The sequence below is a fragment of the Grammomys surdaster genome, unplaced genomic scaffold, assembly GCF_004785775.1.
Source record: "Grammomys surdaster isolate TR1022 unplaced genomic scaffold, NIH_TR_1.0 126187, whole genome shotgun sequence".
NCBI lineage: Eukaryota > Metazoa > Chordata > Mammalia > Rodentia > Muridae > Grammomys > Grammomys surdaster.
This window is the reverse complement of record NW_021620993.1, coordinates 5,227,542-5,240,621: the sequence shown is the minus strand read 5'-3', so window position 1 is coordinate 5,240,621 and position 13,080 is coordinate 5,227,542. Positions and strand designations below refer to the sequence as shown.

The 13,080-nt window shown below is 47.2% G+C and overlaps 1 protein-coding gene across 3 annotated transcripts in view; it reads left to right on the top strand.

Annotated features, from left to right (window-relative positions):
• The window catches only part of Add1 (adducin 1), a 64,670-nt gene extending 53,123 nt beyond the window's left edge, over positions 1-11,547 (top strand). The window contains exons 13-16 of one of the 3 annotated variants that reach the window (XM_028758253.1): positions 107-199; positions 4,438-4,594; positions 7,629-7,727; positions 9,667-11,547. In XM_028758253.1, the coding sequence (XP_028614086.1) occupies positions 107-199; positions 4,438-4,594; positions 7,629-7,727; positions 9,667-10,013 (696 nt within the window). In that variant the 3' untranslated portion in view covers positions 10,014-11,547. Of the gene's footprint in view, positions 1-106; positions 200-4,437; positions 4,595-7,628; positions 7,728-8,345; positions 8,383-9,666 lie in introns of all 3 variants that reach the window. The other 2 variants (XM_028758252.1, XM_028758251.1) reach the window with 2 other exon arrangements.
• Positions 11,548-13,080: the final 1,533 nt, after the last annotated feature.

Sequence of the window (13,080 nt, the reverse complement as noted above, 5' to 3'; positions counted from 1 at the left end):
ACAACTGCCCCTGTTGCATGCTCTTAGCTGGCTTTATCCTATCTTCTTGGTTGATATTTTTAAGGCTGGGCCTGGTGTGCTCTGATGACTCAGTTTACTGTTGCAGGACGCACCCCTCTCTGACTGTACGGAAACTATCGAAGGGCTCGAGCTTACAGAGCAGACCTTTAGTCCCGCTAAATCTGTCTCTTTTAGAAAGGTACTCACTGCCCTGTCCTCGCCTACCTATTGGTCCGCAGCGCTCTTCTCCCTTCCCTCCCCCAACCAGCTCCCCTCTACTGCACCGTCTCAGTCAATGAAGCCGCCTGACAAGGGCCTTTGAATCCCCTGAGATTGTAGAGGTGTGTTCTGCCCAATGCCTTTTTTTAAAACAGTTTTCAGCATTCTAAGTTTTTCCTTGAAGTGGCTCACTGGAGCCACTGTGCATTTCTGCAGTTTTGAATGTGGACTTGGTTACTGCTTGGCTTTGGCTTTCAGAGTTTACCTAGTATAGATTGCTAGTTGCAAATGGACATGTCTGGGCTCTGTTGGCAGTTTATGGTGACCCTGCCTCACTTGTTCATCTTTGATTGTAGTAGTTGGAAGCCAGTTAAAGATTGCCTTTCAGATGCATGAGAAATAGAACATGGCTGACTGTGTTAACCCTTATAAATTAGATGCATTTATTTTTAATGTTAAATAAAACGTGGCTGAGGTATGAGCAGAGGGTTCAAGGCTTCCCTGGTTTATAGAGGGAGATTTGACTCAACAAACAAAGGAGTAAGGCGCAGTGGCACAGCCAGCAATCCAGGACTCAAAGTGAGGCCCTTTCTCAAAAAAAAAGTAAAACAAAAGTGGCTAGTGCATGACTCAGAGCTTGAAGCTGCGTGTTTCCAGGCTCGCTTCACTCTGCACACTTGCTGTGAAATTCATGTATTGTTTTAAAGCTGTTCTGATTGCGATAGAATTAGATATTGAGTTCCTAAGTTCCTGTCTGGAGTCATTCTTGGTAACATTATTTAACATATTTATGTATTAAGTGAGTCTTGTCTTCCTACTTTTATATTAATTTCTACCTTTTCAAGGGATTTGTCAGAGAGCAGGGGAAGGGATGCTCTTCACCCTCCAGCTCGCCCTTTCTGTTGTTACTTTTGGCCAGTCGTCATGCAGTCTTCTAACTTAATAATAGTCCTTATCTGCTGTATGTGGAGTTGTATATGGCCTTCATGCCCCATATGTTAGTCTGTGGTCTGATCTTCCTGCTTTGTGGGCTGCAGAAGAGTCACAGTCACACTTGCTGCGATGTTTTTTGGGTCTTGTGCATTTCATAGGTTTTGACTTGGCGATTTAGAAAGCATCAGGGTAGAGGATACATTTTGGGCTGATTATTCATCTGATGGTAGCTTTATTTTCTGTTGCTAGCCCTATTCAGATGTGGGCAGGTCACCTGAATACTTCAGGGTGTGTCTGCACAGGTTCATGTGTGTACCCAGTAGGACACATTGCCGGCTAACCTTAGCTACTTTATTTGTGCTAGGGAGCATCTTGAGATGTGGGTGTAACACGGGGCCTCTTAGGTCAGATAGGCAGACTTCCACTCAGCTACACACCTAGCTTATATGAAAGTTATTACTCCAGCTTCTTACAAATGTAAGTTTCCTCATTAGTTACTTCTCTTGTTGCTGCAACAAACTATCTGACAAAAGTAGCTTCAGGAAGGAAGTGTTTGCTTGGCTCAGAGTGCAGAATGGCCATTGTGTCCTAGCACTCCCTCCCAGTGAGGCAGGCACAGGAACATTTGCATCTCTTGAGGTTCTTAGAAACAGAATTTTGAGACTTGGGAATTTGTGAGGTTTTGGGGAAGAAATTCCTTAGCCTTGGACTTTCCCTCTTTGCTGATGGCTGCTCACCCAGTGCTGGGTTTGCTTTCCCTTGGTGGAGATACTGGAGCCTTTTCCTCATGAGTTTTGCATAGTCCAATGTGGAAGCTGTAAACATCTGGGTCACCTTCTGGATTTTATTGCAAGTGTATTAAAGGGTAGAGACGAAGGTATTAAGAGTATGTTGACATCTTCCTAGGGAAGGGATCTGCAGTTCAGTCTGTATTGTGAGCTTTTCTGTGTCTTTAGGTACTTCACTCTGGCTTGGTCTTCATGCTGTGTGGCAGAAATACCAAGGGGAGTAAGCCTATCTCTTAGAGCCTCTGACCTTATGAGTACCCAGTGTGTTCATTGCCCAGCACTATGAAAGTCAGATCTGAGTGTTTGTCATTGTCTGTTTCTCTTTCTCTCTCTAGTTCATGAACAGTTTAATTAAGGGTTTTTTTGTTTGTTTGTTTGTTTGTTTTTGTTTTTTTGTTTTTTAAATACACATTAGATGAAAATCTTGGCAGCTGCAAGGAGGGGTGAGGGAGAACGTTATGCCTTTTAAGTTAAGATGGAACAGAAATAGCTTGTTAGAAAAAGAGAAAGCACTTCTAGGAGTGGAAGTGGGTGAGTGAAGAGCCTGAAAACCTCACCTCAAGTCTCTATAGATGAACACGGGCTGTTCTGAGGTCTGGTCCCTAACCCAGGTGTGCACACAGTTTTTGTTTCAGTCAGAGGCCTTAATCAGGTACAGAAATAGCTACTGGGTCTCTGTGTTGCTTCCTGTTGGGCAGCCAGGAGTGTGATGATACCAAGCTTTCATGATCTTGCCTTCTTAGTCCTGGCTGCTATACTCAGTGAGGTCTGACTCAGTCAGAGGCTGCCTGACATGTGTTTACATTTGGTCTTTTCAACACTTTGACTGGTGGAAGGTCTTGCTCTCTGCTTCTTGAGGGCCAGCTGATCTAGCATGGGGACTTTGTTTGCTTTTCCTCTAGAATGTCAGAACATGGAATAGAAGCTTTGCTGTCTCAGTGATGGCAGATGCCTGCTGTCATTTGATTACATGAACTTCGACATGCTTCTCATGCCCGATACCCCTCTCATTTTGTTGCGAGCAATGGTGGCCAGCACACTGCTGTGTTTACAGAATGCTGTTGCATGGAGGATCTTGCTAATTGGATGTTTTTTGGTGGATATTTTTCTGAGTGTGGCCTTTGGGCAAGAAAGGACTTGTTTCAACTAGCATTAGCAAGTGACATTTCAGATTCTTTTCTGTCTTGCAGTGGCTGAGCTACGCATAAATGAAAAGCCAGTCAGTCATTCTTAGGCCAGACCTGAGGGAGGGTCCTTTCTTCATGAGTCTCCAGGATCTTCAGCAAAGCTGCCTATTCAGCGAGCTTGCCTTTCTTTCCTAGGGGGTAGGGGGATGGTTTTTGTCATTATTTACACGTGGGGTACTCTAAATACTTTGTCTCCTATTCAACCCAGACACACCAGCTTCTCCAGCCAGTGCCTGAAGAGTAGTTACTGGTGTGGGTTGACTTTCCCTAGGAAGCAGTACTGCAGACACTGATTACATCTGGTGTTCACCCCTTGCCAGTGTGTGATCTGAGGCTCCAGGCCTACCATCCAAATGATTTGGGGTTCCTTGTTTCATAAGCTGTCATTTAATCATGTGCATGTTTGTGTTTTCTGGGTTGTGTTCTCAAGTACTTGAGGGCCACTTTCCTCCCTGGTTCTGGGATGGGGCAGGCTGCCCTCTGGCCCCCACGGTGGGCCTTTTAATCTGTCATGTTTCGCAGGAGAGAGCTGCCTTAGTGCTTTGCTTGCATTTTTGTGTCATACATTCTCAGTTTCCAGATTTATCAGGCAGACCTGCTGTCTCGGGATCTTTGTTACTTCTGAGTGCTGTGGGGTGAATTTAGGCCCAGGTTGTAATGGAAGACAGAACCTTGTTGAGCCTCAATAACCTAAACCAATCTCAGGACAGGCACAGTGGCACACACCTTTAATCCCAGCACTCAGGAGGCAGAGGCACGTGGAGCTCTGTGAGTTTGAGGCTAGCCTGGTCTACAGAGTGAGTTCCAGGACAGCCAGGGCTACATAGTAAGACCCAGTCTCCCAAAAAGCAAATCACAACAAAAGAACATAAGGAAATCTCTATATGCTCTGCTCTGATTGTTGTAGAGTAACATTTTCTGAGGTCACATGGGAATGAATTCCGTAGTGTAGTACCAAAGCATAGTCCTTCGCCATTCTTGTCTACAGCAGGCAGAGGAGGCTGCTCCTCCAGGGTGTATATGCTCCTGACTCTACCTGTACCTCAGTCGATGCCTTTGCTTTTGAAATCTGCCTTGGTCATGGGCCCTGGCAGTGTAGTCCTTGAATGTATGTGCACTCCTGAAAAAGGCCTCTCCACCCTTTGCTGCTGTCTGCTCAGAAAGAGGGAGGCCCCACTGGGCCAAGTGGTACAATCTTATGTCTGTGTGCTCCCGAAAAGCCCCTTTCTCCCCCTTGCCTGATGTATTCCTGGGAGGAGGGAGGTCCCACCAGGCCAGGCTCTTGCATACCAAGTCTCTTTGGTCTACAGGGGGAGCTGGTGACGGCCTCCAAAGCCATCATTGAGAAGGAATACCAGCCCCATGTAATTGTGAGCACCACAGGTCCCAACCCCTTCAACACGCTCACAGACCGGGAACTGGAGGAGTACCGACGAGAAGTGGAGCGGAAGCAGAAGGGCTCTGAAGGTGAGTGCTCATGAGCTCTGGTTGTAGGACAGCCCCCCAAAGCAGGAGAAAGTGTCTAGAAGCTTCTCTGTGTGAGAAAAGTCTTGTACATGAAGCACAAGTCTTGTTTGGTTAAGACCTGAGCAGTATACCCTCATGGACCTACTCTAATCTTTGGGCTGTGAGGAAAGAATTTCAAAGTTAAACTCACTGGGAATGGTGCTTGTCCAGATGGACTTGTGCAGTGCACACTCCACAGTGGTGGGTCTCAGATACATGTATACATACCATCACAAAACAGGGTAGAGGGGTTCTGCTAGAGATTGGCCTCTGCTCTTCCAGGAGCTGCAGTGAAGAGCGAGTTAGAGGACTCAGCTCTAAGACTGTCCCTCCACCTTGGCTATGTGCAGGGCTGGTTGTGTCTGTCCATTTGACATTATCAATTTGGATTAGTTACTAAGAAAGACCTCTTAAATATTATGTTTAAGCAATAAACTTTTTATTCATGCAGTATTTCTGCCAGCGTTTCCTTGAGTCTTCTCAGGGAATCAGACCTCCTGATTCATTGATTCATGGTGCCGGGGCAGACACTATTCAGATGCTGTGCATGCAGACATCTGAGCTCATCCTCAAGTCCCTGGGCAATGGGCTGGTTCCCAGTTGCTCTAGAAGCGAGCCTGCAGCCAGGAGGAGTGACTACTAGTGGAAGCAGGGTGTACATGTCAAAGTTTGAGATTGAGCCAGGGTCTGTGAGTTTTCACATCTCAAAATTGAGGGTTTTGGTTGGACCATGGTCTACGTGCAGATGAAAGTCCTCATTACAATGGTTTTCATAGTTTGGACCTTCTAGGCATAGTCTTTTCCTCCATAACCCTGTCCTGTACCCCTAGGCTGTAGATTAGAAGGTTGGGAATGCCCCTATCCGGGGGTAGTCATAGGGTGTGTGTTAGTGTACTGACTGTTCTGGCATGTTCCAGACCATGTCAAGAATAGTGCTGTCTTCTGCCGTGGCCCTTTTTCCAACTCTTTTGACAACATTGGTCATGATTTTGTCAAAAGTTATAGAGCAGTTTTACAATAAATGGAAACAGATAGGGCTAAGTGTCAGAACTTGACAGAAAAAGTACCTCCAAACTTTGAAAACCAGACCCTAACCTTTGAGAACTAACAGAAGCAGGCCTATAGGTTGTGGGACAGCCTTAATGTGGGCCATGTTACCCTGCTCACCACACACTGGGAACCATTTACTGGTACTAGGAGGAGCCTGGGGAGAGAGGCTGTGCTCATGAACATTCATGACAGTGTCCTGAGAGCCACAAGCTGAACTACATCTGAATCCTTTGTACTGAATACCAAGTGTGCTTCTTAGCTGTCCTCCCAGGCACAGCCTTGCAGACAGTTAGTACAGAGCTATAGGGTACCTGGGCTATAGGGTACCAAATGATGACAGTCTCACTTGATCCATCTTAACCTTATTTGGTCTTGTTTTAGATTAGTACTGTATTGTGTAGTTGCTGAAGAAATGTGAGTTATGTGAAAAGTAGTTCCTCAGTTATTCAGCGTATACTGGCAGCAGTGGGAGTGCCATAGGTGCACACACCCACCCACCCAGACCTTGCTTGCTATTGCTGCAGCTCTTGGCAGGGGGGTGGAGCCTGCTGAAGGAAGGTAAAGCTAGGGCTGTGGTGAGGAGGACATCAGTCCCTTTTGCCCTGGAAGGCCAGGAAAGCTGCTCCACTGTCAGAGGTGAGTTTGTGTGAGAGACCCTGATGAGCTTACGAGAGTGGTTAGCATTCAAAGTAAGCTTTGAACATAATTGGTGGGAAATGTTTTATATAAGAAATTAAAATCCTAAATAATTCTAGTGTGACTTCCTGGTTGACAGTGTATAGGTATTGTTTTGTAACCAGAAGGGCTTCTCACTCACAGACATGGCCATCTTAGGTTACCTTCTACTGAGGGAAGAATTTTATATGAAAGGTATATATCAATTTGAGAAAAATTGATAATAATTGATATATATTTTCCTTAAATGAGACGTAAACATGGGGTTTTCTGGATCTGGGGCCCCAGTTTCCTATATTTTTCCTTTGGTCTTCTTCAGTCTAGTTCACTTTAGAAAATTAAAGCAATGCTGGAGTTGAGAAGTCTGAATTACTGCAGGCGTCTGGGGTGACCCAGCACTCAGACTGCACAAACCTGATGAGTTTGGATCCCCAGAGTCCGTGTGAAAGCCAGACACAGTAGCACAAGCGTCTGTAGTCCCAGGAAGTACACAGCAGTACACAGCAAAGATGAGACCCTGTCTCAGAGGCTGTGGAAAGTGAGGACTGATGACTGGGTCATCCTCTGACCTCCACAGACGCTCTGTATTTACTTGTATGAGCACACATAACATTATTTGTGGGAAACATTTTATATAAGAAACTAAAACCTTACATAATGCTAATGTGACTTCATGGTCAGCCAGTGCAAGTGGTGTTTGTATTCAGAGGAGCTTCTCACTTATAGAGGACATGGCCAACAATCAGTCACATGACAGCCCTGACTGGAAGATTCTCTTTGAATAATTGGAATTGTTTTATTTGTATGTGTATGAATGTAGGTATACACATGCCATGGTGGGTGTGTGGAGGTCAGAAAACAACTCGTGGAATATATGTGTTCCCAGGTCTTAATTCAGGTTGTTGGGCTGTGTGTCACTTGCTTTTTACCTGCTAAGCCATCTTTCTGCCCTAAAGATTGTCTTTGTAATAAGGGTAGAAATTAGCCAGGTGGTGGCTCATGCCTATACTCCAGGCACTTAAGAGGTTGAAATACGGTAGTTGCTTATAGAGGCCACAACTGGTAGTTTTTTGAAATTCAGTCAGTACCTCAGTTGTGTGGATAAGAGGAGACCCCAGGCTGGGGGCCCACCTTGCTTCCTGAGGTGCATCCTGGGTATCTCTGCAGCCTGAAAGGGGCTGGCAGATGGGCCGCTCTGCTGCTAAGGAAGGGGAGAGCTCCTTATGTCCTCAGCCTCCACACCATGGACTCACTTTATTTACATCTGTAGAGAACCTGGATGAGACAAGAGAGCAGAAAGAGAAGAGTCCTCCAGACCAGTCAGCTGTCCCCAACACTCCGCCCAGCACTCCCATCAAGCTTGAAGAAGGTGAGTCCTGTGGTGAGGCATTGTGGCTACCCTGGTGTGGTGAAGGGTTGCATGGCCTGTGTGCACTAGCAATGGAATGTGGCTATCATTCCATGAACATGGATGCAGAAGTGTGCATTTCCACAAAGCCAGTGCCGCACAAAGGTCTGGAAAGCAGTCGTTTCTCCGGTACCTGCTCTGTCCGGGGCAGCCTGAGTCAGGATAGTTTGAGCTGTTGTGAGTGGGGGAGGGCACCCTTTAGGATGTTGCCCACCATCTTGTCATGTCAGTTTTGCCCTTTGCCTGCACACTCCCAGCATTGACCAGAGTCCACTGACACCTCCATGTTTTCAGTTGTGTGAGGGCTGCAGGACTCTAGGCCTGCTGCACTAATCAATCCTCTGAGAGTGCTGTATGTGTCCCCTCTGCCTCTCAGGCCACCGCATGTATGTGTTGTGTGGTCCGACACGTGACACGTTTGTCCCTTAGTCTCCCATGTTTGTCTATGTGTCCTGGCTCCCCTCACCCCAGTCTGTGGTATATAAGACTGGCTTGGCCTTTCTTCTTATGTAACCCAATGGCTGTGACTGAATGCATAGATTCTCTACTTGTGCTTTCTTTCTTGTGGCCGCCTTACAGCAGGAGACGGATGTGCTAAAGAGTACCTGTTGCCCTAGTAAGTACCCGCACCTGCCTCTGCTCTAACCAGGTGCTTGCGCTGTGCCTTGCTTTCCTGCTTCTCTGTTGCTTATGTTTTCTGTATATCCAAATAAAAACACAAGACCTCATTAATATGACCAGTCTTTCAGTGACTTGCTTGGTCACTAGAATGGTGAAATGTGGCGTCAGCTTCCCAGGATGCTCCTGGCCCCTGTCACAGTGCTGTTCAGCATACTCTGGGCCTCAGAATATTCACCTTCTGAGCATATTTCTTGATTGCTTAGTGGGATGCTTTTGCCATAAAGGGTCAGGAGTAGATGCAAACTGGGTTCTGACAGGGTGGATTCTGCTAACTGGTGTTTATGGAGGCTTGTTTGAACTTGTGCTTAAGTTGGGATTGACATCTTAATGGGCTGGAGTGATAGTTGGTCTGCAGTGAGCTTGGCAGGGGGACCTCTGGTTGGTGCTAGGGTGTATGGAGCCTATGGGCTTGCAGTCTTCTCCCTCCCAGTTATCCTGGGTCAGAGAACAGCCATTGGGGCGCTCTCTAGGGGCATCTCCAGCCTCCCGAGCTGCAGCACTCAGGTTTGAGGCTTGGAGCCGTCAGTGGCCAGGCTGCTCCTAACCCATGCTTAGCTCAGCTGCTCCTGGTCCTAACCTTCGGCTTGATTTTCAGTACTAAATGGTTTGGTGTTGCCTAACATGCCAATTGCTTATAATTTTTATGGACTAGATATCTACAGTACTGGTGTCCCCTGGTCAGTGTAGAAATGTGTTGTGCCCTAGATGGAAACCTGCCTTCACACTGTTACAATTGCTCTTTATGTTTAGCTATTGGAACTGTGAGGGCATCCTGTCTTACAGTTCATTTCATAGTTAACCATAGTTTGATATTATTGCATAAGGGATCTATCTCATAGTTGACTCCTGGTTTTCTACTGGCTGCCATGGGGGAGACCCAATGTTGTAGAAACGAATTACATGTAATTCCTGGATACCAGCAAACCTCTCTTCATTGTCAGTAGAGTAACGTGCCCTGATGTGGTCTGTTTCAGAAGTGGCAGGCTGTAGCTCTGGCTCCTGTCTGTCTGTTCTTCATAAGAAGGTACTAGAACCCTCTGAGATTGAGTCTGCGTTTCATACTGTGCTGCATCCACTGTAGAGTAGAGTAGACCATGTGTCAGGTGTTTACTCTGGGGAGTGCCTAGACACTACACGAGGGTGGCGGCTCAGGCCTGTGTTCTTATTTCCAGCTGCTCTGTCCAAATTTTAACTCATCTCTCTCATGGTCACCCATCAGACCTTCCCCAGGAGCCGACATCCAGGGATGACAGTGATGCTGCCACCTTCAAGCCGACTCCCCCCGACCTCTCCCCTGATGAGCCTTCAGAAGCACTTGCCTTCCCAACAGTGGAGGAGGAAGCCCATGCTTCCCCAGATCCTACTCAGCCCCCTGCTGAGGCTGACCCTGAGCCAGCCTCAGCCTCAGCTCCAGGAGCTGAAGAGGTAGCCTCCCCTGCCCCTGAGGAGGGGTCTCCCATGGACCCTGGCAGCGATGGGTCTCCCGGCAAGTCTCCATCCAAAAAGAAGAAGAAGTTCCGTACCCCGTCCTTCCTGAAGAAGAGCAAGAAGAAGAGTGACTCCTGAAGGCCCACCCTGCATACTGTCATGTCTAAAGGCCTGGCTCTGCCAGGAGTCCCTCTTTTTGTCTTATGTTCTGTCCTCTCGTGTAATGGAATGCAAAAAGCCAAGGCCTCCATGTAACTAGAGCCCCCTCCCATGTATGGTTAGCCCCTGCACCAGTGCTAACCCAGTGTGTGCTCAGCCCCCCTACCCTGGGCCTTGGGTTTTGTGGGGAGTTGGGCTTAGCCTGTACCTGTGAGTTGTGGCCCCCTGCAGGAGGGGGACACTGAATCCTGGTCCTGGCTGGAAGGCATTGGAGGCTTCTGCCAGCTCTGGTTACAGCGTCACCCTCCTGAGCCTTGCCTCTCACTCTCCTTTCTGTCGTGAGTATTGAATTGTCTGCTCAGTTTCCCTCCACCCTGTGGAGTCTCAGGTGGCTGGTTTGGACTCGGCTTTAGCTGGCATCCTCTGGTGATGTCAGTTATTCCCATACACAGGTATCCACATACCCCAGCCATGATCTGAGAAAACACTCCTATGTCCATCAGCAGCCTAGGGCACTGTGGCTGCCTTAAAGAAATGGGTTAAGCCTGCTGCCCTAGCAGTGAGCAACCCTTTGTATACCCAGCACAACGCTATGCATGGTCTAACTGGTGACCCCATGACCAAAACCATATTCAGGCACTCATAGTTGATCTTACTGGGGTCTTGGATTCCCATCTTAGGGAACAGATACCAGGAGGGGGAAGAGTCCTTTCTAAAACATTCTTTCAGCAGGTTTGTGATTTAGCCTACATTTTAACTGTGAATTTGAACAGGCCACTTTTGCATTAGTTTTTGTTGTAGAGCCAGTGACAGACTGCAGCAGAACACTCTTGACTTGTGTGGGGAGGTTTTGTAAGAACAGAGACCTTAACTGAGTCTGACGATGCCCTGGTTTTGGTAAGGGGTAACTCATGGTAGAAGCCAGCCTTGGAGGTACCATCTAGTGTCGTGCATCATTCATGGAGCCCATGACCTCCTTGATCCATCCCTTATGAATTTTTACTTAACTTTCATCCCTGGAAAAGGGCTTGAAACTGCTTAGTGGGAAAGGCTGAGTGTCAGGTAGAATCCTCATGGGGCCTGTGCCAGGAGCTGCCACTGCCAGCCTGACTGGAGTGAGGAAGCCTGCTGGGGCCCAGATACCCCTGCTGGGGTTGGGCCTCTGTAGAGCAGGTGCTTGGGTGTGGACAGAGCCCTGTGTTCCTCCCAGTGGGGCACCAAGCAGGACCCCACAGCCTGCTGCACTGCTAGTCTCACTAGTCACCATGGTGGCCTGAGCTCTCACCTGGTCCCGAGTTCCCTCATCCGGACTCTTCCTCGTCCTTCCTTCTGGCCCTTCCTTTATCCCACATATGCAATGACTCTTCTCACTTTTGTAGTCTAATTCTTTGTATTACACATGAACTATCGTTGCATATATGGACAGACTTGGAGGATAGGTCCTGTGTGTCCTTTCCTCATTGTAACAGGTTTTACTCACAAATAAAAGTCTTTAAGCAGTTTCCTTGTCTAAGGTTGGGAAGCAGCTTTGTGTTTTTATGCCTTTGTTCCCTTAGTTTATTTAGCTGGGCATATATCCACATGTATCTAGGCATGTATGTATGGTGTGCATGGATGTCAGAGAAAAACCTGAGCAGTGTGTTCTCTACCATGTAAGTTCTGGGGATCAACTTCAGGTCATTAGGCTTGGTGGCAGGTGCCCTCGTCTGCTAGGTCACCTTGCTGGCCCTAAAATAGGGCTTCCTAAGTGTCTGTCCTGTGTTAAGAATGGAGAGCCCTTTTCTTTTTAAAGTTTTGTTTGTTGAGACAGGATTTCACTGTGTAGCCCTGGCTGCCTGCTTCTGCCTCCTGAGTGCTGTGGTCAAACACATATGCCTTTTTAAGGTTTTATTTTTCATTTATGTTTACTTATTTGTATTATGTTTTTTCTGCATGCATGTCTGTGTGAGGGTGCCAGATCCCTTGGAACTGGAGTTACAGACATTGTGAGCTGCCATGTAGATTCTGGGAATTGAACCCAGGTTCTCTGGAAGCAGCCAGTGCTCTTAACTGCTGAGCCATCTCTCCAGCCCAAGCTTTTAATTGTTGGTCAGATGTCACCAATAGCTATGAGCTACTGGGGTCCCTTGTATCTTATACTTAGAGCTGCCTTTTCTGGTGCAGAATGGCCTATCATGAAATTTGGGTCTGGTAGCATTCTATCACTGATGGGGGAGAAGCTTGGTAACCTCACCCTTCCCATTAGGAGTTAAGGTTGGGGCTAGAGATTAAGAGCACTGACTGCTCTTAATCTCTGTCTACCTACTCTGTCTGCTCTGTCCTGAGTTCAATTCCCAGCAACCACATGGTGGCGCACAACCATCTGCAATGGGATCTGATGCCCTCTTCTGGTGTGTCTGAGGAGAGTGACAGTGTACTCACTTAAAAAAAAAAAAAACAAACAAGGTTGCCCTTAAAGCTGCTTTGGAGAGGAGTCACTTACTATAGTGATGCGGCCCGTGCTCCAGTAAATACCCCACCTCATACACACACTAATTAAATTCCAGTGGGCCACCAAAAAAAGAGGGGAGGGTGTTGTTAGAAAGTGGTTCAATGGGGTAGTTATATTATCATAGAGCATTTAGGCCAGGCGGTGGTGGCGCACGCCTTTAATCCCAGCACTTGGGAGGCAGAGGCAGGCGGATTTCTGAGTCCGAGGCCAGCCTGGTCTACAAAGTGAGTTCCAGGACAGCCAGGGCTGCACAGAGAAACCCTGTCTCGAAAACCAAAAACCAAAAACCAAAAAATAAAACAACAAAACCCCAGAAACGGGCTGGAGAGATGGCTCAGTGGTTAAGAGCACGGACTGCTCTTCCAGAGGTCCTGAGTTCAAATCCCAGCAACCACATGGTGGCTCACAACCATCCATAAAGAGATTGGATGCCCTCTTCTGGTGTGTCCGAAGACAGCTACAGTGTACTCAAATAAATAAATCTTTAAAAAAAAAAAAAACCTAGAAACATTTAGTACACAGTTGTCAAAGAATAGTAAGACAAAAAGAAAGACA